At 36.7% G+C, this 25,940-nt stretch overlaps 1 protein-coding gene and 1 pseudogene across 1 annotated transcript; both read right to left on the minus strand.

Moving 5' to 3' along the window:
* Nucleotides 1–839: 839 nt before the first annotated feature.
* Nucleotides 840–1,778, minus strand: LOC127684501 (olfactory receptor 4K3-like). Its single transcript, XM_052181416.1, has one exon. It carries the CDS (start codon nucleotides 1,776–1,778, stop codon nucleotides 840–842), a length of 939 nt encoding a protein of 312 aa, XP_052037376.1.
* A 19,807-nt stretch (nucleotides 1,779–21,585) lies between these two features.
* Nucleotides 21,586–22,527, minus strand: LOC127684502 (olfactory receptor 4K14-like; annotated as a pseudogene).
* Nucleotides 22,528–25,940: the final 3,413 nt, after the last annotated feature.

Below are 25,940 nucleotides of genomic sequence, written 5' to 3' on the forward strand. Positions count from 1 at the left end.
ACAGTTATGGTGAACAAACAAGGACAAAGGCAATAATCTGAGTTGTTTTAGACATGTTGGAACCATCACTGATCAACAGCAACACATGTGTACTTACAAATACTTTTGTTAAATGTCTCATCTGTATTGGCATTAAAAGAAGTACAATAGTTATAATAATTAATCTATTTATGGACATTAGAACTTGAGATAAAACTTCAGGATATTATGAAATATTAAGTAATAATTTAAATGAAAATTTTAATACTAGATTGAGATAAAATTGGAATCTAATTAATATTTATTCATTCATTTTATTATGGCACAATATTAATCTGATTTTTTTTAAAAAAATCACAAAACAATGCTCACAGCTGGTCCATGAGAAGTTTATAACTTCCTTTTACCATTCTTAATCCTTTCTGCCCACCCCATTAGTATTTTGGTAGATAGTTGTGATAAGACAAAATTATTAGCAAAATTATTTGCTAATAATATCAGTTGTTTGACAAAAGAAGTAAGTAATTTGTTACATTTATGGTTATATGAAGACTTATACTCAGGAAAAGTTACTAATACTTTATTCATAAAGCTTTACAAATGGGATTAGTTTGAAAAGTTAAATACAGCTTTATTAAAAACATAGAAACACAGTTTGATGGCATTATTCATATTTAGATTGTAATATGAAGGACTTACAATATTCTGACAGGTAATCAGTAAATGTCATATTCTTTTTAAAATATTAAATTATATATCTATTGAAAGTTTAATATATTTTAAATAGAAACATTGTTAGTCTTAAAGCTTTTTAATACAGCAAGTCTCAACACGAGGAAATTACTACAAAATTCTGGATATTAGGAATTTCTTTTGGGACCCAGAAATTTGCCTATGAATCTTTTCATGGCATTTTTAATCTCTTTATTTCTCAGTGTATAAATGGTTGGATTTAGGAGAGGAGTAATAACAGAGTAAAACACAGCAAGAAATTTGTCAAACCAAGTGATACTAAGAGGCCACACATAGATGAAGATGCAGGGTACAAAAAAGATCAACACTACAGTGATGTGGGCACTGCAAGTGGACAGAGCCTTAGATGCTCCAGTTTTAGAGCTCTTGCTAACAGTGACAAGGATGTAGGTATAGGATATGAGCAAGAGACTAAAGCAGGTTACAACCACAACTCCACATTCAGCATGCATTAAAGTATTTAAAGCATGGGAATCCATGCAGGCCAGCTTGATTACAAGAGGCATGTCACAAAAGAAACTGTCTATTTCCTTGGGACCACAAAAAGGTAGCTGCACAAACACTACCAAATAACTTATACCATGTATAAATCCAATTGTCCAACAAGTCAACACCAACCCAGTGCATCTCTTCAGGTTCATGATGGTAAAGTAGTGGAGTGGTTTGCAGATGGCCACATAGCGATCATAAGCCATGACCACCAACAGCACCATCTCTCCTCCAGCAATGCAATGGGTAAAAAAGACCTGAGACATGCATCCCGCAAAGGAAATTGTCTTGTTTTCCCTGAGAAAATCTGTGATCATCTTAGGAGTGATGTTTGAGGAGAGCCACATATCAACAAAGGACAGGTTGGCCAACAAGAAGTACATGGGGGAATGCAGATGGGGGTCAGTGGTGATTAAGGTCAGGATAACAATGTTTCCAGACACGATGAACAGATAAAGCATCAGAAATATCACAAAGAGTAAGACCTGAATATTTTTTGAGTGGGTAAGTCCCCACAGTACAAATTCTGACACCACAGACTGGTTGCCTCCATCCATTATATTCGGTGTGTCCTCAGATATAAACTGCAAAGAAAGAAAGATTGTCAATCAACTGGAAATAAGGGGTAAGTTACTTCCTTTGTAGAATTAGACATTCATGTTGAGACTTTGTGGATAGAAATGCATAAAATAAAGAGAAATCATAGTCAAATATGAGTGGCATTTCTTCCCCAGGTAGAGTTAATGAGTCAAGAGCAACTTCCCAAGAAAAGAAGCATCAGGTGTAACTGTTAGACACATTGTCTACCAGGAAATACCTGTTATAGGAGAAAATGAGGACAGAAAGGCAGTAATGTGAAAACCTAAAAATGTATGTGGTTTCTTAAATAAATGGTCTGAGCTAGTTAGTAGCAATCATGATATTCTATAATAAAAATGATGTTTAAACTCAGAAACATGTGGGAAATTGCATTGAAGTTCATTACAAATGGTCACACAGTATGAGCCCATTTTTGAAAACATGTTTAATGATTTCATTGAGTGTTAGTAAAATAGAATTCATGACATGAATAAATTAAAATTTTAGTTTAAATCTCTAATGTACATGTGAAAACTTTAGTGAGATGCATTATATATAAGATATACACAGATATCAAATTGAAACATTAAATAATGTTTAGTTATTTACCAATAATTTTATATAATCAAATTTATTTATTCATCTAAACTGATAATTACCATTGTAAATACCTACTGGAGTAGATTTACAAAGAACAAGGCAACCCATATTCAATCCTCGACTCTAAAAGTCAAATCTAAACTTCTAACAGTCATGTTTAGTTCAAATTTGCATATAATATATAGATCTTAAGTTACATAAACTACTTAAATATCTTACAACTTCAAGTTTTCAGAATAACTAGACTTTTAGATATTATAGTTTCTTCATGTGAGTTATAATATATATCATCTATTCTCAGTGTTTCATCACTATATGTTGTCATTATGTTACTTATATCATCTATGTCGTTTTATTGAATAAATTACATAATCCTGTAAGCATAGCTATTCTTTGACTCTCAGCCTTTGATGAGTGTGAAGTTGTATCTCCATTAAGGAGCAAATTTTCACCTCAAAACACAGGCAGGGTATGTCTACTGATTGAATGGTCAGTACTCAAGTTGAATGGTGGACAAACATTCTCTATTTTTCTCCTTCACTTAGTAATTCTCTTGGTGATTTTCAAGTTGTAGATCTTACCATCTTTGATCCTTTGATTTCTCTAGGATAGAGGAATCATGAGAAAACAATGAGATCCCTGACATTATCTTTACAGTTATTTTACATCCCTGTTTTTTTAAGGGTTCTGAGGGTAGAGTAAAAACAACTTGAATAACAATGACAACAACAACCAAGCAAACAAAACTGAGAACATTCTGAAGACATCAGATAACATGACCATCTGCTATATGTATGTTAGCAGATAAGTGAATGTTTGTACTTTTCAAAGATTTACCAAATATGTAAGGATAGCCTGATTATACAAAACAGAGTTTGTGTTCCTTGACAATTTGATTTTTCCATAGGACTGTTTCTAGCAAACATAAACTTTCCAGGATTATATTTTTTGTTTTGTTTTAGTTATTTCTTTTATGTTTTGAAATTAAAATATAATGACATGATTTCCCCTTCGTATTCTTCTTGACAAATCACTCAATAGACATCTTCCATCTTCTCTTTCATATTCATGGCCTTTCTTTCCAGTGATTTCTAAGTGCATACATGTATATTCATATACATATTCATTCCATAATGCAAATTGATCAGTCTGTATAATGTCACTTGTATTTATACAAGTTGTAAGTACAGACCATTTGGTATGAAATAATATGTTAAATTGCTTGTCTTGAAGACTGGTTCTCCAGCTCTCAGCATATCTTTGTTGCCTTTGTTCTTTGTATAAGACTTTCTTTGTTGGACTTTCCCTTGTGCTCTTGATCACCTTTTCTGTTACTGTGTTTGTTTTGTACAAGTTTAGAAAGTCAAGATAGAACTGTGCCACAAATGAAAGGAATTACTATTTAAGAGAGCAAGTATATTTCTTCACAAACCTGTGGAAAACTATCCTTTGCACTGAAAAGTAGAACCAAGTCTCACACAATTCTTTTATGTTCTCTCCTCTGGTATTATGTATGTAGCACACTATTGGATTATATATCTGTGGATGTAAAATACATTGCATCTGTTTTGTGATAGATTCTGGTGACCATTATTTATCAGTTTTTCTAATGATATGCAGAATGTTTTACTTTCAGGTTATAACTTATATGCTAATAAAACATGGAGTCATGTACTACAGTAGCTTAAAAAGATGTTACAGAGTTAATGTATTAATGTATAGTAAAAATGTGGAAGAAAATACACACACAAGAATCATGAAGCCTTTCTAGTATCCAGAGTACAATTATACATGAACTGCCTCTTTATACTGTAATTTCTGGTGTATCTTTAAACAATATAGTTGTTGAGGTTATAGGAAATGAGTCTGTTGTTCAAATGACCTCTGTGTAACAAATAATTACAGAATCACGAACAATATATATAAAATATTTATATGTATATATTATGTCATATGTAATATTTACATGTTTATATATATGTCACATATATGTTAACATATATTTGCTATAAAGTACATGTTTGTGTGTGTGAATTTTCTTTAAAATACTTATTCCTTATACTTTCCTTAAGTTCCTACATACCTGCTGAGTAACTATGAGATATGCAGCTCTGAAAGACATATTTAACATGCATATTGATTATCAGGAACATCACAACTACTTTGCCCTTCTCTTTTCTTAGCCAGGAGCTACTAGTAATTTGTAAGACTAATGAAAAACAATAATCTATTAAAGTATCACTGTAATTTTTGCCTTTAACTAAGTGGCAATTCCAATGTTGGTTTTACATTAACAAATATTAATGAAGGGAAACAAACTGAATTATCTGGTTTTAAAGTCTACAAACAATTTTCTTTTATAGGTTTTTTACCATATTGATTGGTCTTTTATCAAAGTGCCAAACAATGTAATAGTCTGAGTATTAATATTCATATATTTATGGATGTAGCCATAATAACTAAACTTAGTAGAAACCAAGTGATAGATACGAATGACTTATAAAGTGATATTTTAGTAACTTCTAATGAACTACTTTGCCAGAAGATTGGTTGTTGTTGGGATTTTGTCTGTCTGCTTTGTTTTTAGAGGGCTAGGATGATTTTACTTATGAAATATGCTTTTAATTGAACTAGAGTTATATCATTTTCCCCATCCTTTTCCATTCTTAAGTCCCTCTGACCTATAGTCTTTAAAGCCTTCCAGTCCCACCCCTCATGTTGATAGCCTTTTCTTTGTTTTTATTATTACATATATATGTATATGTATGTAGTTTTACACACACACACACACACATACACACACACACACACACACACACACACACACACATACACACACCACAAAGGCTATTGAGTAAAATTTTGTTATTGTATACAAATTCAGGTCTGACCACTCAACATTTAACAACAAATTCGAGGGCTCATTCCTGGGATATGTTATTCCTCCTTTTCTGTGGAGACTAGTTTTCAGATACTTAAAATCTTAGTTACAAAGTACCCATTTGCTGGGCAGTGGTGGTACATGCCTGTAATCCCAGAACTTGGGAGGCAGAGGCAGGAGGATTTCTGAGTTTGAGGACAGCCTGGTCTACAGAGTGAGTTCCAGGATAGTCAAGGCTACACAGAGAAACCCTGTCTTGAAAAACCAAAAATAAAAAGTACCCATTTATTATGTCTCTTCTCACTTGAATTGCTCCCATTTTTACTCTTTATATGATGAAATGATGAAAGTTATTTTATATCTTGTTCACTCTGAATTTTAAAATATTGTATTTAAATTGATGGGATGTTTGTACAATGCTAGCTGATACTGCTAATATAGACATGAAAACTCATGGAATGAGACAGGTATAGAAAACCTATGAATTGGAATCTAAAAATGACAAGAAAAAAAACCCACAAACTATTCACAGCCCGACACATACTGGGTGTTGATAAAAAGAAATTACTAGAAATATTTTAAGATTTTCCTAACAGAATATTATCAGAAAAATGACTTACCAAAATCACAAATTTCCCATGAGTCAGATTTTCTTTCCAACTGATATGTGCTCATGAAGACATTGATGTTGTGTAAAGAGTTTTTTCCTCAGCATGACTTATCTTCCTTCCTGCAATTGTCCCATGGGTGTCCAAGAACACCTTTTCTGTATTCTGAACATCATCAACAACAAAAAAAGTTGGAAATAATTAACTTGGACACCTCCTGAGGATTTCTCTGCTAAGAGTGATATTGAGTGTTATTTATGAAAACAGAAAGAGGAACATGTAAAAACACCTAGTAGTCATCACAGCATTGATAATATTAGTCAACATTTAAAAACTATTCTCTTCATTAATAAGGAATAAAGAGAAGTTTGCTGCTACCTGATCTCTTATTATATGTATTTAATCAAAGTGGTTCTGAACATTTTATACGTATACAACCAATTGCTAAAAGTGTCAAATATTACAAAAACTAAATCAAAACCAAAAATACTGAGAATATAATCCCATAATGCATGCCAATATGGGTCAAATCTTGGTAACATAACCGATAAATTTCAGTGTGCTCTGAAGTTGAATGTGATGCTTGCATGTTTGTATTTGCCATCAAGTTATTTAAATCCATAAGGTTGTTCAAAATTATTTTCTACATAGTCTACATGTAGTCTACAGTTGTTGTGTATGTATGTAAATTTGTTCCATAGTATATATAGAGGGAAGTCATAGGATCAACTGTGTCAATTCACTCCTTCTACCTTCCCCAATCTTCTAGGAGTTGAACTTAGATTGTTAGACTTGCACAGCAAACTTCTTTATTCTCAGAGACAATTTGCCTCCATTTTCTTTAAGTTTTATAAAGAAGACATAGATGCATATTTCAAACATGCTTATGTTAATTTTAGATTTAAACCATCTAAGAAATCCATCTAAGGATTATCATTTATAGAGAATTATGGGAATGGTAGAATTCTATTTCAAAGACTGGCTTCATTCTGCCTGTGTACTGAGTGGAGGGCTGAATTTAAAAAGGAATTGACTAATGTTTGACTGTGTGTGTCTGTGCTGATCTAATCAGTTGTGGAAGAAAATTTTTCTGATGATGATTTGGCTAGTAAGTGCCCTATTAGTACAACAGAATATTGTAAGGAATCATTTCACTTTGTTGTTAATCATATTTAATTCTGCTGGAAATCTCTGAGTCATTCTGCTTTTTTTCCATCTAGGCCGCACCTGGCATAGGCTCTCACGTTGGCTAGTGGCTTGGGTCTCATGTTAGGCAGAGTTCAGGAAACCAAACAGAGGAGGAGGAAAGAGTATAAGAGGTATATGTTACTCAAGAAGAGCAAGGCCCTCAGAATCAGCTAAGCAGAGCGAGCTATTGGTGACTCACAGAGACTTGAACTGGCAATTGCTAGGCCTTCATGAGTAAGCAGTAGGCCTTCAGCATACATGCTGTGGTTGTTGCTTGGGTTTCTGGTGTACTCTTAATAGTAGAAGTAGGGATGTCGCTGACTCTATTGTCTGCTCCTGGGATGGTTGCTTCATCCAGCCTTCTGTTTTTGTTTGTTTGTTTGTTTGTTTATGAATTTTTAATCATTTTATTTGTTTATATTTCAAGTTTTATCTCCCTTCCTGTTCCCCCACACACAAACACCTCACCCCATTTCCCTCACCTTTGTCTCTAGGAGGGTGCTCCCCCATAAACTCACTCTTTCCTGTCTCACCCCTATAGTATCCCCCTTCTCTGGGGAGTCAAGCCTCCACAGAACCAAGTGCCTCTCCTCTGAGTGATGCCAGATAAGTCAGTCCTCTGCTACATATGTAGCAGGAGCCTTGGTCTGGCCCATTTACACACTTTGGATGGTGCTTTAGTCCCCGGGAACTCTGAGAGGTCCTGTTAGCTGATACTGTTGTTTTTCCTATGGGGTTGCAATCAACTTCATCTCCTTCAGCCCTTCCACTAACTTTTCCACTGGGGTTCCTGGGCTCAATCCAGTGGTTGGCTGTGAATATCTACATCTGTCTTGGGTTCTGTCAGAGACTCTCAGAGGACAGTCATACCAGATTCCTGTCTCCAAGCACATCTTGGTGTCAGCAATAGTGTCAGGATTTGTTGTCTGCAGATGGAATTGATTGCATGGTTGGACAGCTTCTATATGGCTTTTTTCTTCAGTCTCTGCTCCATTTTGGTCCCAGCAATTCTTTTAGATAGGGGCAGATTTGAGTTTAAAAAATTTGAGATGGGCAGGTGGACCCATCCCTCCTCTGGAGGCCATGCCTATCTACTAGAAGTTGCCTCAAATTTTATCTCCCTGATGTTGGGTATTTTGGCTAAAATCATCCCCATTAGATACTGGAGCCTCTCACACCCTTGGTATCTTGGACTTTATAGTGAATTTCCCAGTTCTCCATCCCTCACTGATGCTTATTTTAACTCATTCTCCTAGCTCTCTGGACTTCTTTCCTGACTCTTCTGATACTTGGTCCTGTGCTCCCCTTTTTTTCTTTCCCCTACCCTTTCTGACCCAGGACTCTCCCTCCATCAGCTTCCCATGATTAATTTGTTCTCCCTACAAAATGGATGTGAAGCTCCCACACTTTAGACTTCCTTCTTGTTAAACTTCATATGGTATATGAGTGTTATCGTGGATATTTTGAGCCTTTGGAATAATGTTAATTATCAGTGAGTATGTATCATGTATGTCCATTCAGTCTTGGTTACCTCACTGAGAATGATATTCCCTAGTTCCATCCATTTGCCTACAATATTCATGAAGTCTTCGACTTTCTTTCTTTCTTTCTTTCTTTCTTTCTTTCTTTCTTTCTTTCTTTCTTTGATTATTTATTTATTGGTTACTTTGTTTATTTACATTTCAAATGTTATCTCCCTTCCTGGTTTCCTCTCTGAAAACCACCCATCCTACCCCAAAGCCCTAGCATTCCCCTACACTGGGGCTTCAAGTCTCCCCACCCTTTGATATCGCATAAGGCAATCCTCTGCTACATATGCAGCTGGAGCCCTGGGTCCCTCCACATGTCTTTTTTGAGTTGTGGTTTAGTCCCTGGAAGATCTGGGTGGTCTGGTTGGTTGATATTATTGTTCTTCCTATGGAGTTGGAAACACCTTCTGCTCCATCAATCCTTCCCCCTGACTTCTCCATTGCATCCCCTTGCTCAGTCCAATCATTGGCTGCAAGCATCCTATCTGTATCAGTAAAGCTCTGGACAGGTCACTCAAGAGACATCTATATCAGGCTCCTGTCAGCATGCACTTCTTGGCATCTGTAGCAATGTATTGTTTTGGTGTCATTATATGAGATGGATCCCCAGGTGGGGAAGTCTCTGGGTGCCATTTCCTTCAGTCTCTGTGCCACACTTTGTCCCTTTATTTCCTTTAGACAGGAGCAATTCTGGATTAAATTTTGAGAAGTGCAGTGGCCTCATACTTCAACTGAGGGCTGTGCCTACCCTCTGGATATGGTCTCTACAAGTTCTCTCTCCCCTTTGTTGAGTATTTCGGCTAATGTCATCCCCACTGTGTCTTGGGAGCTTCTTGCTTTCGTGGTATTAGGGACTTCATGGTGGCTATCCCTAGTTCCCCATTCCCCATTGCTACACAGCACTGTTCAATTTCCTGACCCTCTGTGTAGGGAAAATGAGTGGGACTTGCATACCTGTGTAGGGAAAGCAGGCTCCCATGTATCTGCATAGGGAGGCTGCCCAGCTAGCAGGGGAGGTCCTTGCCCAGAAGGCTGCAACCCTTCTGGCACAGGCCCCTTGTACCTGTAGAGGAAGCCTAGCTGGGAGGAGTCTGCGGTTCTTTCTGGAGGCTGGAGATGCTGAGGCCTGTTCCATTTCTCCAACATGGTGGGTTTTAGTAAGAAGAGGCAGATAGCCCATGACTTTAAAGTTTTATTATAGGAAAGTAAGAAAAGAAAAAGGGATAGAAAAGTAGAGAAAGAAAAGATAGAGGGGTGAGAGCTGGCCATGACCACGTGAAAAGAGGGGAGAAGAATGGGAAGAGAGAGGGAAAAGGGAGACAAGAGCATAAGGGCAAGAGAGAAAAGCAAGAGAGCTAGGAGGGGCCTTGCAGCCCCTTTTATTGTGGGCTGGGTTACCTGGATATTGCCAGGTAACTGTAGGGGTGGAGTCCAGCCAAAACACTGGCCACAGGCTTATGTTCAACACCACTGTACATCTCTCTTGTATTCTCCCACAACTAATCCTGCCCCTTTTCCCTCTCCTCCTCCTTTCTTTCTCCCATCTCCTTCCTACCCTCTATTGCCTGTGATTATTCAGTTCCCCCTTCTAAGTTGGACTGAGACATCTACATTTTGGTCTTCCTTTTTCTTGACCTTCATATGATCTGTGAGTTGTGTCATGGGTATTCAGAGATTTTTTTTCTAATATCTACTTATCAGTGTGTACATACGATATGTGTTCTTTTGTGACTTTGTTACCTCACTCATGATAATATTTTCTAGTTCCATCCTTTTGCTTTCATGTTTCATGAAGTCATTGTTATTAATGGCTGAGTAGTAATTCTCCAGGATAATTTTGGGTTAAATATCCTGGCATGACAGATTAGAAAAAAGGCCTGAGAATAGGCTTATAGAGTAAGCAAAAGTATCTTAGGGATAGTAGGGAGAGTATTTAAAAACAGATTTGTTTTAGTGAAGCTTTAAAGTCTTGCAGGATAACTCATATTCTTCAATCATAGGCTCTACAGGAATTTTGGGTTAAATATCCTGGCATGACAGATTAGGAAAAAAAAAAAACACCTAAAAACAGGCTTATACAGTATTTGTTTACTTTGCTTCATTTGTTTTGAATTGTTTTAATTATAAAAATGGCTGTGATTCTGAGGTTTGTGGTTATTTTATTACTCCTCTGGGACAGAGGTCAAGTTAAAAGTTTTTTCTGGTTACTGGCTAAAGAACATGCTAATTTGGGAGAAAGGTTTTATATCTGTGTTTATAGAAAAGGTGATTAGGCCCTGGAACCCTTCCAGAGTTATTTGGATCAGATATGATGGAGGTAGACAGCCTGGAGAACTAAAAAAAATTAAGAAAATCAAAGAGGAAAGGTAAGATTCGTTGCGCCATCCTTCACAGGCACAAATGAAGACTCAGAACATAACCAGGAACTTGAGAAGAGCTCCCAAGAAACAATAAATGTGTTTTAAAACTACAAACAAGAGCTCTCTTCCTTTGGTTAAGTTGTGAGATGACTAATTTCTTGGTTGTTTTCTTTGGTTCTATTTTCCCTCTTTGTATTGGAGTTTTCCTTTTATTATCCTGTGTACAGCTGGTTGAGTGGAAAGATATTTGTTAAATTTGGATTTGTCGTGGAATATTTTGTTTTCTCCATCTATTGTGACTTAGAGTTTTGCTGGATATAGTAGCTTGTGCTGGCATTTGCATTCTCTTAGGGTCTACATGCCCTCTTTCCAAGTTCTTTGGGTTTTGAGTCTCTGTTGAGAAATCTGATGTAGTTCTGGTAGGTCTGCTTTTTTAAAAACATTATTTATTTATTAGATTTTTTATTTACATTTCAATTGTTACCTCCTTTCCTAGTTTTCCCTCTGAAAACAACCAATCCTATCCCCCATTCCAACCTACCTAATCCCACTTCCCTGTCCTGGCATTCCCCTATACTGGGGCATTGAGTCCTTTCAGGACCAAGGGCATCTCCTCCCTTTGATGCCCCAACAGGGGCATTGTTGGTTACATATGCAGCTGGAGCCATGGCTCCCTCCATATGTACACTTTGGTTGGTAGTTTATTCCCTGGGCAACCCAATGACAAAAGAATGCACACGGTATGCACTCTCTGATAAATGGATATTATCCCAGAAGCTTGGAATACCCAAGGTAGGTCTGCTTTTAAATGTTACTTGGCCTTTTCCCTTTATCGCTTTTAATATTCTTTCTTTGTTCTATGTATTTAGTGGTTTTTTGGTTATTATGTTATAGGATACATATCTTTTCTGGTCTAATGTATTTGGCATTCTATAGTCTTCTTGGAAAGTTATGACCATCTCTTTCTTTAGGTTAGGGAAATTTTCTTCTATGAATTTGTTGAAGCTCTTTCCTGGTCCTCTGAATTGGAAATCTTCACTCTCTTCTACTTCTATTATACATAAGTTTGGTCTTTTCTCTGTGTCCCAAATTTCCTGATTGCTTTGGTTGGAAGCCTGTTGTACTTTGAATTTTCTGTGACTGTTGTGTCAATATCTTATATGGTATCTTCTAAGCCTGTACAAATTAAAACTGCCAAAGTTCCAGCATATCTCTAGTATAATGAAACAGGTATTTGCATAGTATAACATAAAGGGTATTACAGGTATACCACACAATTCTACAGGACAAAAAGTTATAGAAATCTCTAATGGTACTTAAAAGATATACTTCATAAATGGGAAGGGGTAACAATACCAAGAAAGATAGGTTACATAGTGGTTTTTTAACTTTAAATTGTTTAACTGATAGTGAGAAAAGAGCAACAGCTATAGAAACATGCAGGATAGTTAATAAAAACTGCATTAAATCAGCCTGTTTATTTTAAAGATTAATTGAACATAGAATAGAAACTGGGTTATGCGTTATGTTGGGTAAGAAGTTTTAATCTTTGTTTCCACAGAAAAAATGTGAATATCATCAATATTGATAAAGGTTACATTTGAGCAGAAGAGATATTCTGAATAAGGAGAGGTGATAGTTTAGCAGACTACTTGACCATTTACATGCAAGAGGGGCATCACAGAGGCCAGGTGGGAGGAGTCAGTGTGCTCTGGTGAATCCAGCAGGCCCCGGCGGGAGCCTTCAGGTATCTGCTTCGGGATCTGAACAGCCTGGGCCACAGCACTCTGTCTCCAGGCAGTGCAGGAGGTCAGCTGTACACAAGAGGCCACCTGGGAAGAGGCAGTGTGCACTGGTGAGTCCAGCATTGACAAGACCAACTAACACCAGTGAGAACTAGATGGCAAAAGGCAAACGCAGGAACGTCACTAACAGAAATCAAGGCAATATGGCAACATCTGAACCCAATTCTCCTCTACCAGCATGTCCTGGATACCCCATCACACCAGTAAAACAAGATTTGGATTTAAAATCACTGGTCATGATGGTGGTACAGGAACACATGAAGGACATACTTAAAGAAATTCAGGAGAAAATGGATCAAAAGTTAGAAACCCTTGCAAGGGAAACACAAAAAGCATTGAAAGAAATCCAGGAGAATACAAAAGTCAATAAGGAGGAAATAGAAAAAACACTTAAAGAAATACAGGAGAACTTTGGTCAACAGGCTGAGGTCATGAAAGAGGAAACACAAAAATCTCTTAAAGACTTACAGGAAAGCCCAAACAAGCAAGTGAAGGAGCTAAGCAAAACCATCCAGGATCTAAAATCAGAAGTAGAAACAACTAAGAAAACTCAAAGGGAGACAACTTTGGAGATAGAAAAGCTTGGGAAGAAATGAGGGGACATAGATGCAAATATCAACAACAGAATACAAGAGATAGAAGAAAGAATCTCAGATGCTGAAGATACCATAGAAACCATGGACACAGCAGTTAAAGAAAATACAAAATGCTAAAAGCCTGTAACCCAAAATATCCAGGGAAATCCAGGACACAATGAGAAGACCAAGCCTAAGGATTATAGGCATAGATGAGAGTGAAGATTTACAACTTAAAGGGCCAGCAAATATCTTCAATAAAATTATGGAAGAAAACTTCCCTAACCTAAAGAGAGAGATGCCCATGAATATACAAGAAGCCTACAGAACTCCAAACAGACTGGACCAGAACAGAAATACCTCCTGTCACATAATAATCAAAACCCCAAATGTACTAAACAAAGAAAGAATATTAAAGGCAGTAAGAGAAAAAGGCCAAGTAACATATAAAGGAAGACCTATCAGAATCACAGCAGACTTCTCACCTGAGAATATGAAAGCTAGAAGATCCTGGGCAGATCTCATGCAGACTCTAAGAGAACAGAAATGCCAGCCAAAACCACTATACCCAGCAAAACTCTCAATCACTATAGATGGAGAAACTAAGATATTCCATGAGAAAACCAAGGTTACCCAATATCTATCCACAAACCCAGCCCTACAAAGGATAATAGGAGGAAAACAGCAGTACAAGAAGGAAAAATTCACCCTGGAAAAAGCAAGATAGTAACCTTCTCTCATCAAACCCAAAAGAAGTTAACCAATCAAAGTTAAAAAAAATAACATCAAAAATGACAGGAAGTAACAATCACTATTCTGTAATATCTCTTAACATCAATGGACTCAATGACCCAATAAAAAGACATAGACTAACCGACTGGATACTTAAACAAGACCCTACATTTTGCTGCATACAAGAAACATACCTCAGGGTCAAAGACAAACACTACCTTTTACCTTAGAGTAAAAGTCTGGAAGACAATTTTACAAGCAAATGGTCTCAAGAAACAAGCTGGAGTAGCCATTCTATTATCAGATAAAATTGACTTTCAACCCAAAGTCATCAAAAGAGACTCTGAGGGACACTTCTTGCTGGTCAAAGGAAAAATACAACAAGAAGAACTCTCAATCCTGAACATCTACACTCCAAATGCAAGGGCACCCTCATTCATAAAAAAAAAAAAACTTTATGAAACCTCAAAGCACACATTACACCTAACACAATAATTGTGGGTGACTTCAACACTGCACTTTCCTCAATGGACCGATCAGGAAAACAGAAACTGAACAGGGACACAATGAAACTAATTGAAGCTTTGGATGAATTAGATTTAACAGATATATGTATAGAACATTCTATCCTAAAGCAAAAGAATATACCTTTTTCTCAGCACCTCATGGTACCGTCTCCAAAATCTTGGTCACAAGACAGACCTCAACAAATATAAGAAGATCAAACTAATCCCATGCCTCCTATCAGATCACTATGGTGTAAAAGTGGTCTTCAATAACAACAAAAACAACAGAAAACCCACATACACATGGAAACTGAACAATATTCTACTCAATGATACCTTGGTCAAGGAAGAAATAAAGAAAGAAATTAAAGACTTTTTAGAACTTAATGAAAATGAAGACACAACATACCCAAATCTATGGGACACAATGAAAGCAGTGCTAAGAGGAAAACTCATACCCTGAGTGCCTCCAAAAAAAAAAAAAAATGGAGAGAGCATACACTAAGAGCTTAATGACACACCTGCAAACCCTGGAACAAAAAGAAGCTATTTCACACAGGAAGAGTAGAAGGCAGGAAATCATCAAACACAGGGCTGAAATCGATCAAGTAGAAACAAAGAGAACCATACAAAGAATCAACAAAACCAGGAGCTGGTTCTTTGAGAAAATCAACAAGATAGATAAACCCTTAGCCAGACTAACCAAAGGGCACAAAGACAGTATCCAGATTAACAAACTTAGACATGAAAAGGGAGATATAACAACAGAAACTGAGGAAATTCAAAAAATCATTAGATCCTACTACAAAAGCCTGTACTCAACACAACTGGAGAATCTGGAGGAAATGGACAGTTTCCTAGACAGATATCCGATACCAAAACTAAATCAGGATCAAATAGATCAACTAAACAGTCCCATAACACCTGAAGAAATAAAAAGGGTCATAGAAAGTCTCCCAACCAAAAAAGCACGGGACCAGATGGCTTCAGTGCAGAATTCTATCAGACCTTCATAGAAGACCTAACACCAATACTCTTCAAACTATTCCACAAAATAGAAACAGAAGGAACTCTACCCAACTCGTTCTATGAAGCCACATTACGCTGATACCAAAACCACACAAAGATCCAAAAAAGAAAGAGAACTTCAGGCCAATTTCTCTTATGAATATTGATGCAAAAATACTTAATAAAATTCTTGCCAACTGAATCCAAGAACACATCAAAACGATCATCCACCATGATTAAGTAGGCTTCATTCCAGGGATGCAGAAATGGTTCAATATAAGAATATCCATCAATGCTATCCACTACATAAAGAAACTCAAAGAAAAAACCATATGATCATCTCATTAGATGCAGAAAAAGCATTTGACAAAATTCGGCATCCTTTCATGCTAAAAGTCTTGGAAAGAACAGGAATTCAAGGCCCATACCTAAACATTGTTAAAGCAATATACAGCAAACAGGTAGCTAACATCAATCTAAACGGAGAGAAACTTGAAGCAATCCCACTAAAATCAGGGACTAGACAAGGCTGTCCTCTCTCTCCATAGCTTTTCAATATTGTACTTGAAGTTCTAGCTAGAGCAATTAGACAACATAAGGAGGTCAAGGGGATAAAAATTGTAAAGGAAGATGTCAAATTATCACTATTTGCAGATGATGTGATAGTCTACTTAAGTGACCCAAAAACATCCACCAGAGAACTCCTACAGGTGATAAACAACTTCAGCAATGTGGCTGGTTATAAAATCAACTCAAGCAAATCAGTTGCCTTCCTATACTGAAAGGATAAGCAGGCTGAGAAAGAAGTTAGGGAAATGACACCCTTCACAATAGCCACAAACAATATAAAGTATCTTGGTGTGACTCTAACCAAACAAGTGAAAGATCTATATGACAAGAACTTCAGGTCACTGAAGAAGGAAATTGAAGAAGACCTCAGAAAATGGAAAAATCTTCCATGCTCGTGGATTGGCAGGATTAATAAAGTTAAAATGGCCATCTTGCCAAAAGTGATCTACAGATTCAATGCAATCCCCATGAAAATCCCAACTCAGTTCTTCTCAGAGTTGGAAAAAGCAATTCTCAAATTCATCTGAAATAACAAAAAACCCAGGATAGCTAAAACTATTCTCAACAACAAAAGAAATTCTGGGGGAATCAGTATCCCTGACTTCAAACAATACTACAGAGCAATAGTGTTAAAAACTGCATGGTATTGGCACAGTGACAGACAAGTGGACCAATGGAATAGAATTGAAGATCCAGAAATGAACCCACACCCCTATGGTCACTTGGTCTTTGACAAAGGAGCCGAAAACATCCAGTGGAAGAAAGATAGCCTTTTCAACAAATGGTGCTGGTTCAATTGGAGGTCAGCATGCAGAAGAATGCAAATTGATCCATTCTTATCTCCATGTACTAAACTTCACTCCAAGTGGATCAAGGACCTCCATGTAAAACCAGACACACTGAAACTAATAGAAAAGAAACTGGGGAAGACCCTAGAGGACATGGGCACGGGGGAAAAGTTCCTGAACAGATCATCAATAGCTTATGCTCTAAGATCAAGAATTGACAAATGGCACCTCATAAAATTACAAAGTTTCTGTAAGGCAAAGGACACTGTTAAAAGGACAAAATGGCAACCATCAAATTGGGAAAGGATATTCACCAACCCTACATCTGATAGAGGGCTAATATCCAATATATACAAAGAACTCAAGAAGTTAGACCCCAGGGAACCAAATAACCCTATTAAAAAATGGGGTACAGATCTAAACAGAGAATTTTCACCTGAAGAATTTCAGATGTCGAGAGGCACCTTAAGAAGTGCTCAACATCATTAGTCATTAGGGAAATGCAAATCAAAACAACCCTACGATTTCATCTTAAACCTGTCAGAATGGCTAAGGTCAAAAACTCAGGAGACAGCAGGTGTTGGCAAGGATCTGGAGAAAGAGAAACACTCCTCCACTGCTGGTGGGGCTGTAAGGTGATACAACCACTTTGGAAATCATTCTGGCGGTTCCTCAGAAAACTGGACATGACACTTCCAGAGGACCCTGCTATACCTCTCCTGGGCATATACCCAAAGGATTCCCCGGCTTGCAGTAAAGACACATGCTCCATTATATTCATAGCAGCCTTATTTATAATAGCCAGAAGGTGGAAAGAATCAAGATGCCCCTCAAAGGAGGAATGGATACAGAAAAAGTGGTATATTTACACAATGGAATACTACTCAGCAATTAGAAACAATGAATTCTCAAAATTTTTAGGCAAATGGTTTGATCTGGAAAATATCATCCTAAGTGAGATAACCCAGTCACAAAAGAATACACATGGAATGCAATCTCTGATAAGTGGATATTAATTAGCCCAGAAGCCCTGAATATCCAAGGCACAAATTGCATAACAAATAGTTCCCATGAAGAAGTATGGAGAAGGTCCTGATCCTGGAAAGGATTGATCTAGCATTGGAGGGGAATATAAGGACAGAGAAAAAAAGGAGGGAGGTGATTGGAGAATGGATGGAGAGAAGAAGTTTTATGGGACATATTGGGAGGGGGGATCCAGGAAAGGGGAAATCATTTGGAATGTAAACAAAGAATATAGAAAATAAAAATATTAAAAAAATACTAAGTACACTTCACTGCTAGTCCTTGTGAAGGTTATCTCTTTGTTTTGCCTTTTTAAATTATTTTTGGTGCACACTATTACTTATTTATTTCGTTGATAGTTGAAATAAGACAAAAACGATAATGCTGGCCATTTGGCAAAGGAAAGTTAACAATTTGGGGGTATATTCGGCAACTGCAGAATAATACTCAGGTAAAATTTTTAATGTTTTATTTATAAGTTTAAACAAGTGAGTTTGGTCAAAAATGATAAGTACAACTTTATAAAAATCATTGAACAATAGTTTGATAGCATTCTTGTGGGGGAAAATCCTTCATATTTATAATTTTTGTTAGATATTTTTATTTACATCTCAAATGCTATCTCCTTTTGTTGTTTACCTGCCCAAAACCCCACTATCCTATCCCCACTCTGCCTGTTCACCAATCCAACCACTCCTGCTTCCTTGTCTTGGCATTCCCTTACACTAGGGTATCGAACATTCACAGGACCAAGGGCCTCTCATCTTACTAATGTCCAACAAGGCCATCTTCTGCTACATATGCTGCTGGAGCCATGGGTCCCTCCATGTTTACTCTTTGGTTGGGGGTTTAGTCCCTGGGAGCTCTGGGGGTACTTTTTGGTTCATATAGTTGTTCCTCCTATGGGGCTGAAAATCCCTTCAGCTCATTGGGTCCTTTCTCTAGCTCCTCCATTGGGGATCCTGAGCTCATTTCAATGGTTGGCTGAGAACATCCACCTCTGTATTTGTCCAGCACTGGCAGAGCTTCTCAAGAGACAACTATATCAGGCTCTGTCAACAAGCACTTATTGTCTCCACAATAGTATCTGGGTTTGGTGATTCTATATGGAATGGATCCCCAGGTAGGGCCTTTCCTTCAGTCTCTGCTCCATGCTTTGTCTCTGTATCTCCCATGGGTATCTTGCTCCTCCATGTGAGAAGGACCGAAGAATCCACACTTAGCTGCTCCTTATTCTTGAGCTTCATGTGGTCTGTGAATTGTATTTTGGGTATTCTGGGCTTCTGGGATAATATCCACTTATCAATGAGTACATACCATGTGTGTTATTTTGTGACTGGGTTACCTGACTCAGGATGATATTTTCTAGTTCCATCCATTTGCCTAAGAATTTCATGAATTCATTGTTTTTAATAGATGAGTAGTACTCCACTGTGTAAATATACCACATTTTCTGTATCCATTCCTCTGTTGAGGGACATCTGGGGTTTTCCCAGCTTCTGGCTATTATAAATAAGGCTGCTATGAATATAGTATGGCAGAGTAGAGTGTCTTTATTACATGTTGGAGCATTTTTTGGTTATATGCCCAGGAGTGGTTAAGCTGGGTCTCCAGATAGTTCTATATCTAATTTTATAAAGAGCCACCAAAATGATTTCTAGCATAGTTGTAACAGTTTGCAATCCCATGACAAATGGAGTAGTGCTCATCTTTCTCCACATACTTGCCAGTACTTGCTGTCACCTGAGATTCTGATCTTAGCCATTCTGACTGGTATGAAGTGGAATTTTAGAGTGGTTTTGATTTTCATTTCTCTGATCTAAACTTATGGGAACACAATAAAAGCAGTGCAAAGAGGAAAACTCACAGCACTGAATGCCTCCAAAAAGAAACTGGAGAGACCATATACTAGCAGTTTGACAACACATCTGAAAGCTCTAGAACAAGAGGAATATACAGCAGGAAATAATCAAACACAGAACTGAAATCAACCAAGTAGAAACAAAAAGAACTATACAAATAATCAATCAAACCAGGGGCTGGTTCTTTGAGAAAATCAACAAGATAGCTAAATCCTTGGCTAGGCTAACCAGAGAGCAGAGAGGCAAATCAACAAAATCAGAAATGGAAAAAGAAACATAACAACAAAAACTGAGGGAATCAAAAAAAAAAAAAACTTTAGATCCTACTAAAATGTCTATACTCAACACAACTGGAAAAATCTGGATGACGTGGACAATTTCCTAGACAGATACCAGATACTAAAGTTAAATCAGGATCAGATAAATTATCTAAACAATCCCATAACCCCTAAAGAAATAGAAGCAGCCATTAATAGTCTCCCAACCAAAAAATGCTCAGGACTAGATGGGTTCAATGTGAAGTTCTATCAGACCTTCAAAGAAGACCTAATACCAATATTCTTCAAACTATTCCACAAAATAGAAACAGATGGAACACTATCCAATTCATTTTATGAAGTCACACCTACTCTGATACTTAAACTTCACAAAGACACAACAAAGAAAGAGAACTTTAGATCAATTTCCCTTATTACTATCGATTCAAAAATACTCAATAAAATTCTTGCCAGCCAAATCCAAGAACACATCAAAACAATCATCCATCATGATCAAGTAGGTTTCTTCACAGGGTTACAGGGATGGTACAGTATATGGAAATCCATGAATATAATCTAATATATAAACAAACTCAAAGAAAAAAAAACACATAATCATTTTATTAGATGCCGAGAAAGCATTTGAAAAAAATCCAACACCTTTTCATGGTAAAAGTCTTGGAAAAAACAGGAATTCAAGGCTTATGCCTAAACATAGTAAAAGTAATTACAGCAAACCAGTAGCCAACAGCAAATTAAATGGAGAGAAACTTGAAGCAATCCCACTAAAATCAGGGACTAGACAAGGCTGCCCACTCTCTTCAAACCTATTCATTATAGTATTCAAAGTCCTAGCCAGAGCAATTAGACAACAAAAGGTCAAAGGAATGCAAATTGGAAAAGAAGAAATCAAAATATCACTATTTGCAGGTGATATGATTGTATACTTAGGTGGCCTCAAAAATTCCACCAGAGAACTGCTAAGTCTGATAAACACAAACTTAAGCAAAGTGGCTGGATATAAGATTAACTCAAAGAAATCAGTGGCCTTCCTCCCCTCAAAGCATAATGAGGCTGAGAAAGAAATTAGGGAAACAATGCCCTTCATAATAGTCACAAATAATATAAAATACTTTGTGACTGTAACTTAGCAGGCAAAAGATGTATATGGCAAAAACTTCAAGTCTCTGAGGAAAGAAATCAAAGATCTCAGAAGATCAAAACATCTCCTGTTCTCATGGATTGGCAGGATTAATATAGTAAAAATGGCCATCTTACTGAAAGCAGTCGACAGATTCAATGCACTACGCCATCAAAATTCCAACTCAATTGTTCATAGAGTTATAAAGAGCAATTTGCAAATTCATCTGGAAGAACAAAAAAAAAAAAAAAACTATGAGAGCTATGAGAGGGAAAACTATTCTCAAAAATAAAAGAATTTCTGGCAGAATCACTATCCCTGACCTTACGAAATAAGTTGACATTTTTCGATATTAGGAAATTTCTTTGGGACCCAGATATTTGCCTATGAATCTTTTCATAGCATTTTTCATCTCGTTATTTCTTAGTGTATAAATGGCTGGGTTTAGGAGAGGTGTAAAAACAGAGTAAAACACTGCAAAAAATTTGTCCAACCAGGTGATACTGAGGGGCCACACATAGATGAAGATGCAGGGCAAGAAGAAGATCACCACTACTGTGATGTGTGCAGTGCACGTGGACAGGGCCTTTGAAGTTCCAGCTTTTGAGCTCTGGCAAACAGTGATGAGGACTTTTGTGTAGGAAATAAGCAATAGTGTTAAGCAGGTTACAGCCACAACTCCACATTCAGCATTCATTAAAGTATTTAAAGCATGAGAATCCATGCAGGCTAGCTTGATTACCAGTGGCATGTCACAAAAGAAACTGTCTATTTCCTTGGGACCACAAAAAGGTAGCTGTGCAATCACTACCAAGTGACTTATATCATGTATAAAGCCAATTGTCCAGGAAGCCAACACCAACCCAGTGCATCTCTCCAGGTTCATGATGGTAAAGTAGTGGAGTGGTTTGCAGATGGCCACATAGCGATCATAAGCCATTGCCACCAAAAGCATCATCTCTCCTGCAGCAATGCAATGGGCAAAAAAGACCTGAAACATGCATTCTGAAAGGAAATAGTCTTGTTTTCCCTGAGAAAATCTGTGATCATCTTAGGAGTGGTGTTTGAGGAGAGCCACATATCAACAAAGGACAGGTTGGCCAACAAGAAGTACATGGGGGAATGCAGATGGGGGTCAGTGGTGATTAAGGTCAGGATAACAATGTTTCCACACATGATGAAAATATAAAGTGTCAACAATATCACAAAGAGTAAGAAAGACCTGAATATTCTTTGAGTTGGCAAGTCCCTGGAGCATAAATTTAGACACAACTGTTTGATTGTCTCCATCCATTTTATTCAGTATATCTTCAGAAATAACCTGCAAAGAAAGAAAGATTATCATCTGGAAGTATGAGGTATGAAAACTTATTGTGTAGAATTAGACATTTACACTGAAACTTGCTTGAAAATTGCATAAATATAAAAGGAAATCCAAATATGTGTGACATTGTTGCCCATGATAAAGTTCATGAGTCAAGAGTAACTCTCCAAGAAAAAAAGCATTAGGTGTAACTGTTACATACATCCTCTTTCAAGAAACTGATCTTACATGGAAGTAATAAAGAAATAATGTAATATGAAATCATAAAAATCCATGTGCTTTCTTAAATAAATGGTCTGAATTAGTAGCAATAATGATATTATATAACAAAATTGAGTTTGAACCTCAGAAACTTGTGGGGAACTACATTGAAGTTGAATGCAAATGGTCAGGATGATGCAATTTAAAGCATGTCTGATGATTTCATTGAGTGTTTGTAAAATAATATTCATGACATCAGTAAGTCAAAATTTAAGCTTAAATTTATATTGTACATGTTGTGAAAACCTCAGTGAGGAAGCATTATAGAACATTATATAAGATATATACAGGTTACAAGATTGAACCATTAAACCAGTTTCCCAGTTATTTGTTTATAAGTATACATCACTGAATTTATTTAGTCAACTAAACTGATTAATATTACTGTTGCAAATACCTTTTGGAATAGATTTGCCAAGAATAGGGCAACTTATATTCAAATATAAGCTCTAAAAATCACATTTACTTCAAACTTAGCCCTAGAATATATGGATCTCAATTTGCAGCAAAAGCTTATGTATCTTGCAAAAACAAATTATTGAGAATATCTGTACGCTTACGTGCTATAGTTTCTTGATATGAATAATATATTATCTATTATCAATCTATTATTAGTAAATTTTCTCATTATGTTACTTCTATACTGATCCTTTATAGCATTTTAAAGAATAGAATAAATTACATAAACATGTAAGCATAGCTTTCTTTGATTCTCAGCCTTTGGTAAGTGTAAAGTTAAACATCCAGTGAGCACCAATGATTCACCTCAAAACCCAGGCAGGGTGCTTCAACTAATTGAATGGACAATACTCAAGCTTTTTGGTGGATAATCACTCTCTAGATTCTCCTCCATTTAGTAATTCTCTTGACAATTTCCTACTTCTGGGCTTCTCATCTTCTAGCCTTTGATATGTCCAGGTGAGGGTAATCATCATGTAAACAATGAGATGTGTGACATTATCTTTACAATTAATTTACATCACTGTTTTCTAAGGATTTGGAGGTTATATTAAAAGAGAAGAAGAAGAGGAGGAAGAGAAAGAAGAAAGTTTTAAAGACCATCAGGTAACACAACCATCTGCCTTAGAAGCATGGTAACAGAGAAGTAAATTCATGTACCTTGGAAGATTTACCAAATATATAATGATACCCTGGTTATACAACAAAGAGTTTGTCTTCCTTGATAGTTTTGATTTGTCTAAAGGACAGACTGTAGTTAACCTGAAATTTTCTCAGTTACATTACTGTTTTAATTATTTCTTTTTTTTCTTTTTTCTTTTTTTATTTATTTTCTATATTCTTTGTTTACATTCTAAAAGCTTTCCCCTTTCCCAGTCCCCACCCCCATATGTCCCATAAGTCCTCTTCTCTCCATTTATTCTCCTCTCTTTCCCACTCCCTTTTCTCTGTCCTGGTACTCTCCTACAATGCTGGATCAAGCCTTTCCAGGATTAGGGCCCTCTTCTTCCTTCTTCATGGGAATCATTTGATATGCTAATTGTATCTTCAGTATTCAGAGCTTCAGGGCTAATTAATATCTACTTATCAATGATTGCATTCCATGTGTATTCTTTTGTGATTGCATTACCTCACTTAGGATGATATTTTCCAGTGAACCCAGATATCCCTCAGTGGAGGAATGGATACAGAAAATGTGATATATATGCACAATGGAGTACTATTCAGCAATTAAAAACAATGAAATCATACATTTTTAGGCAAATGAATGGAACTGAAAAATATCATCCTAATTATTTCTTTTATGTTTTGAAATTACAATATAATTAAATAATCTACCCCTTCCCCTTTTTCCCTACAAGGCATTTAATAAACCTTCTCCATACTCTTTGTATCCATTTTTATTAATCATTTTATTTGTTTACAATTCAAATGCTATTCAAATTTCCACACACCCCTCCACAAACACTCATCCCATTTGCCTCTCCCCCTCCCCTTTTCCTCTATTAGAGTGCCCCTCTACACATTAACCCACTCCTGCCTTACCACTCTAGCATCTACTTTCTCTGGGACAACAAGCCTCCATGCTCTCTTTTAAATTGATGGCTTTTTTTTTTTTCAGTAATTGTTAAGTACATATATGTATATTTATAAACATTTTTATTCCTAAATATAAATTGCTCAGGCTGTATAATGTTACTTGTATATATAAGTTGTAAGGATAGACCATTTCATATTGAATAATGTATTGATGTGTTTGTCCTGAAGAAAAGTATGTCCCCAACTCTCAGCATATCTGTCTTCCCTTTGTTTTTTGTGCAGGGCTGAGTCATCTTGGGCTCATCCCTGTGCTCTTTATCACATTTTCTTTTATTGAGTCTATTCTGCACAAGTTTAGGAAGTCACAATAGCAATGTGCCACAAGTGAAAAGAATTAATATTTAATAGAGCAAGTACATTTCTTTACAAACCTATGACAAACTATTCTTTTTATTGAAAAGTAGAACCTAGTATCAACTAATGTCTTTTATATTGTCTCCTCTAGTATTATGTAAGCCGCACACTACTGATTTATATAACTGTGGATATAAAATACATTACATCTGCTTTGTGATACATACTGGTCACCATGATTTAAGGCAAAGGACACTGTAAAAAGGACAAAACGGCAACCAACAAATTGGAAAAAGATTTTTACCAACCCTACATCTGATAGAGTGCTAATATCCAATTTATACAAAGAACTCAAGAAGTTAGACCTCAGGGAACCAAATAACCCTATTAAAAATGGGGTACAGATCTAAATAAAGAATTTTCCCCTGAAGAAATTCAGATGGCTGAGAAGCACCTTAAGAAGTGCTCAACATCATTAGTCATTAGGGAAATGCAAATCAAAACAACCCTGAGATTTCACCTCACACCAGTCAGAATGGCTAAGTTTAAAAACTCAGGAGACAGTAGGTGTTGGCAAGGATGTGGAGAAAGAGGAACACTCCTCCACTGCTGGTGGGGTTGTAAGATGGTACAACAACTTTGGAAATCAGTCTGGCGGTTCCTCAGAAAAATGGACATGACACTTCAGGAGGACCCTGCTATACCTCGCCTGGGCATATCCCCAGCATGCAATAAAGACACATGCTCCACTATGCTCATAGCAGCCTTAT

The sequence above is a fragment of the Apodemus sylvaticus genome, chromosome 5, assembly GCF_947179515.1.
Source record: "Apodemus sylvaticus chromosome 5, mApoSyl1.1, whole genome shotgun sequence".
Lineage (NCBI taxonomy): Eukaryota > Metazoa > Chordata > Mammalia > Rodentia > Muridae > Apodemus > Apodemus sylvaticus.

Coding starts and splice junctions, on each gene's coding strand:
- LOC127684501 (XM_052181416.1), bottom strand. CDS start 1,778: ATGGATGGAGGCAACCAGTCTGTGGTGTCAGAATTTGTACTGTGGGGA.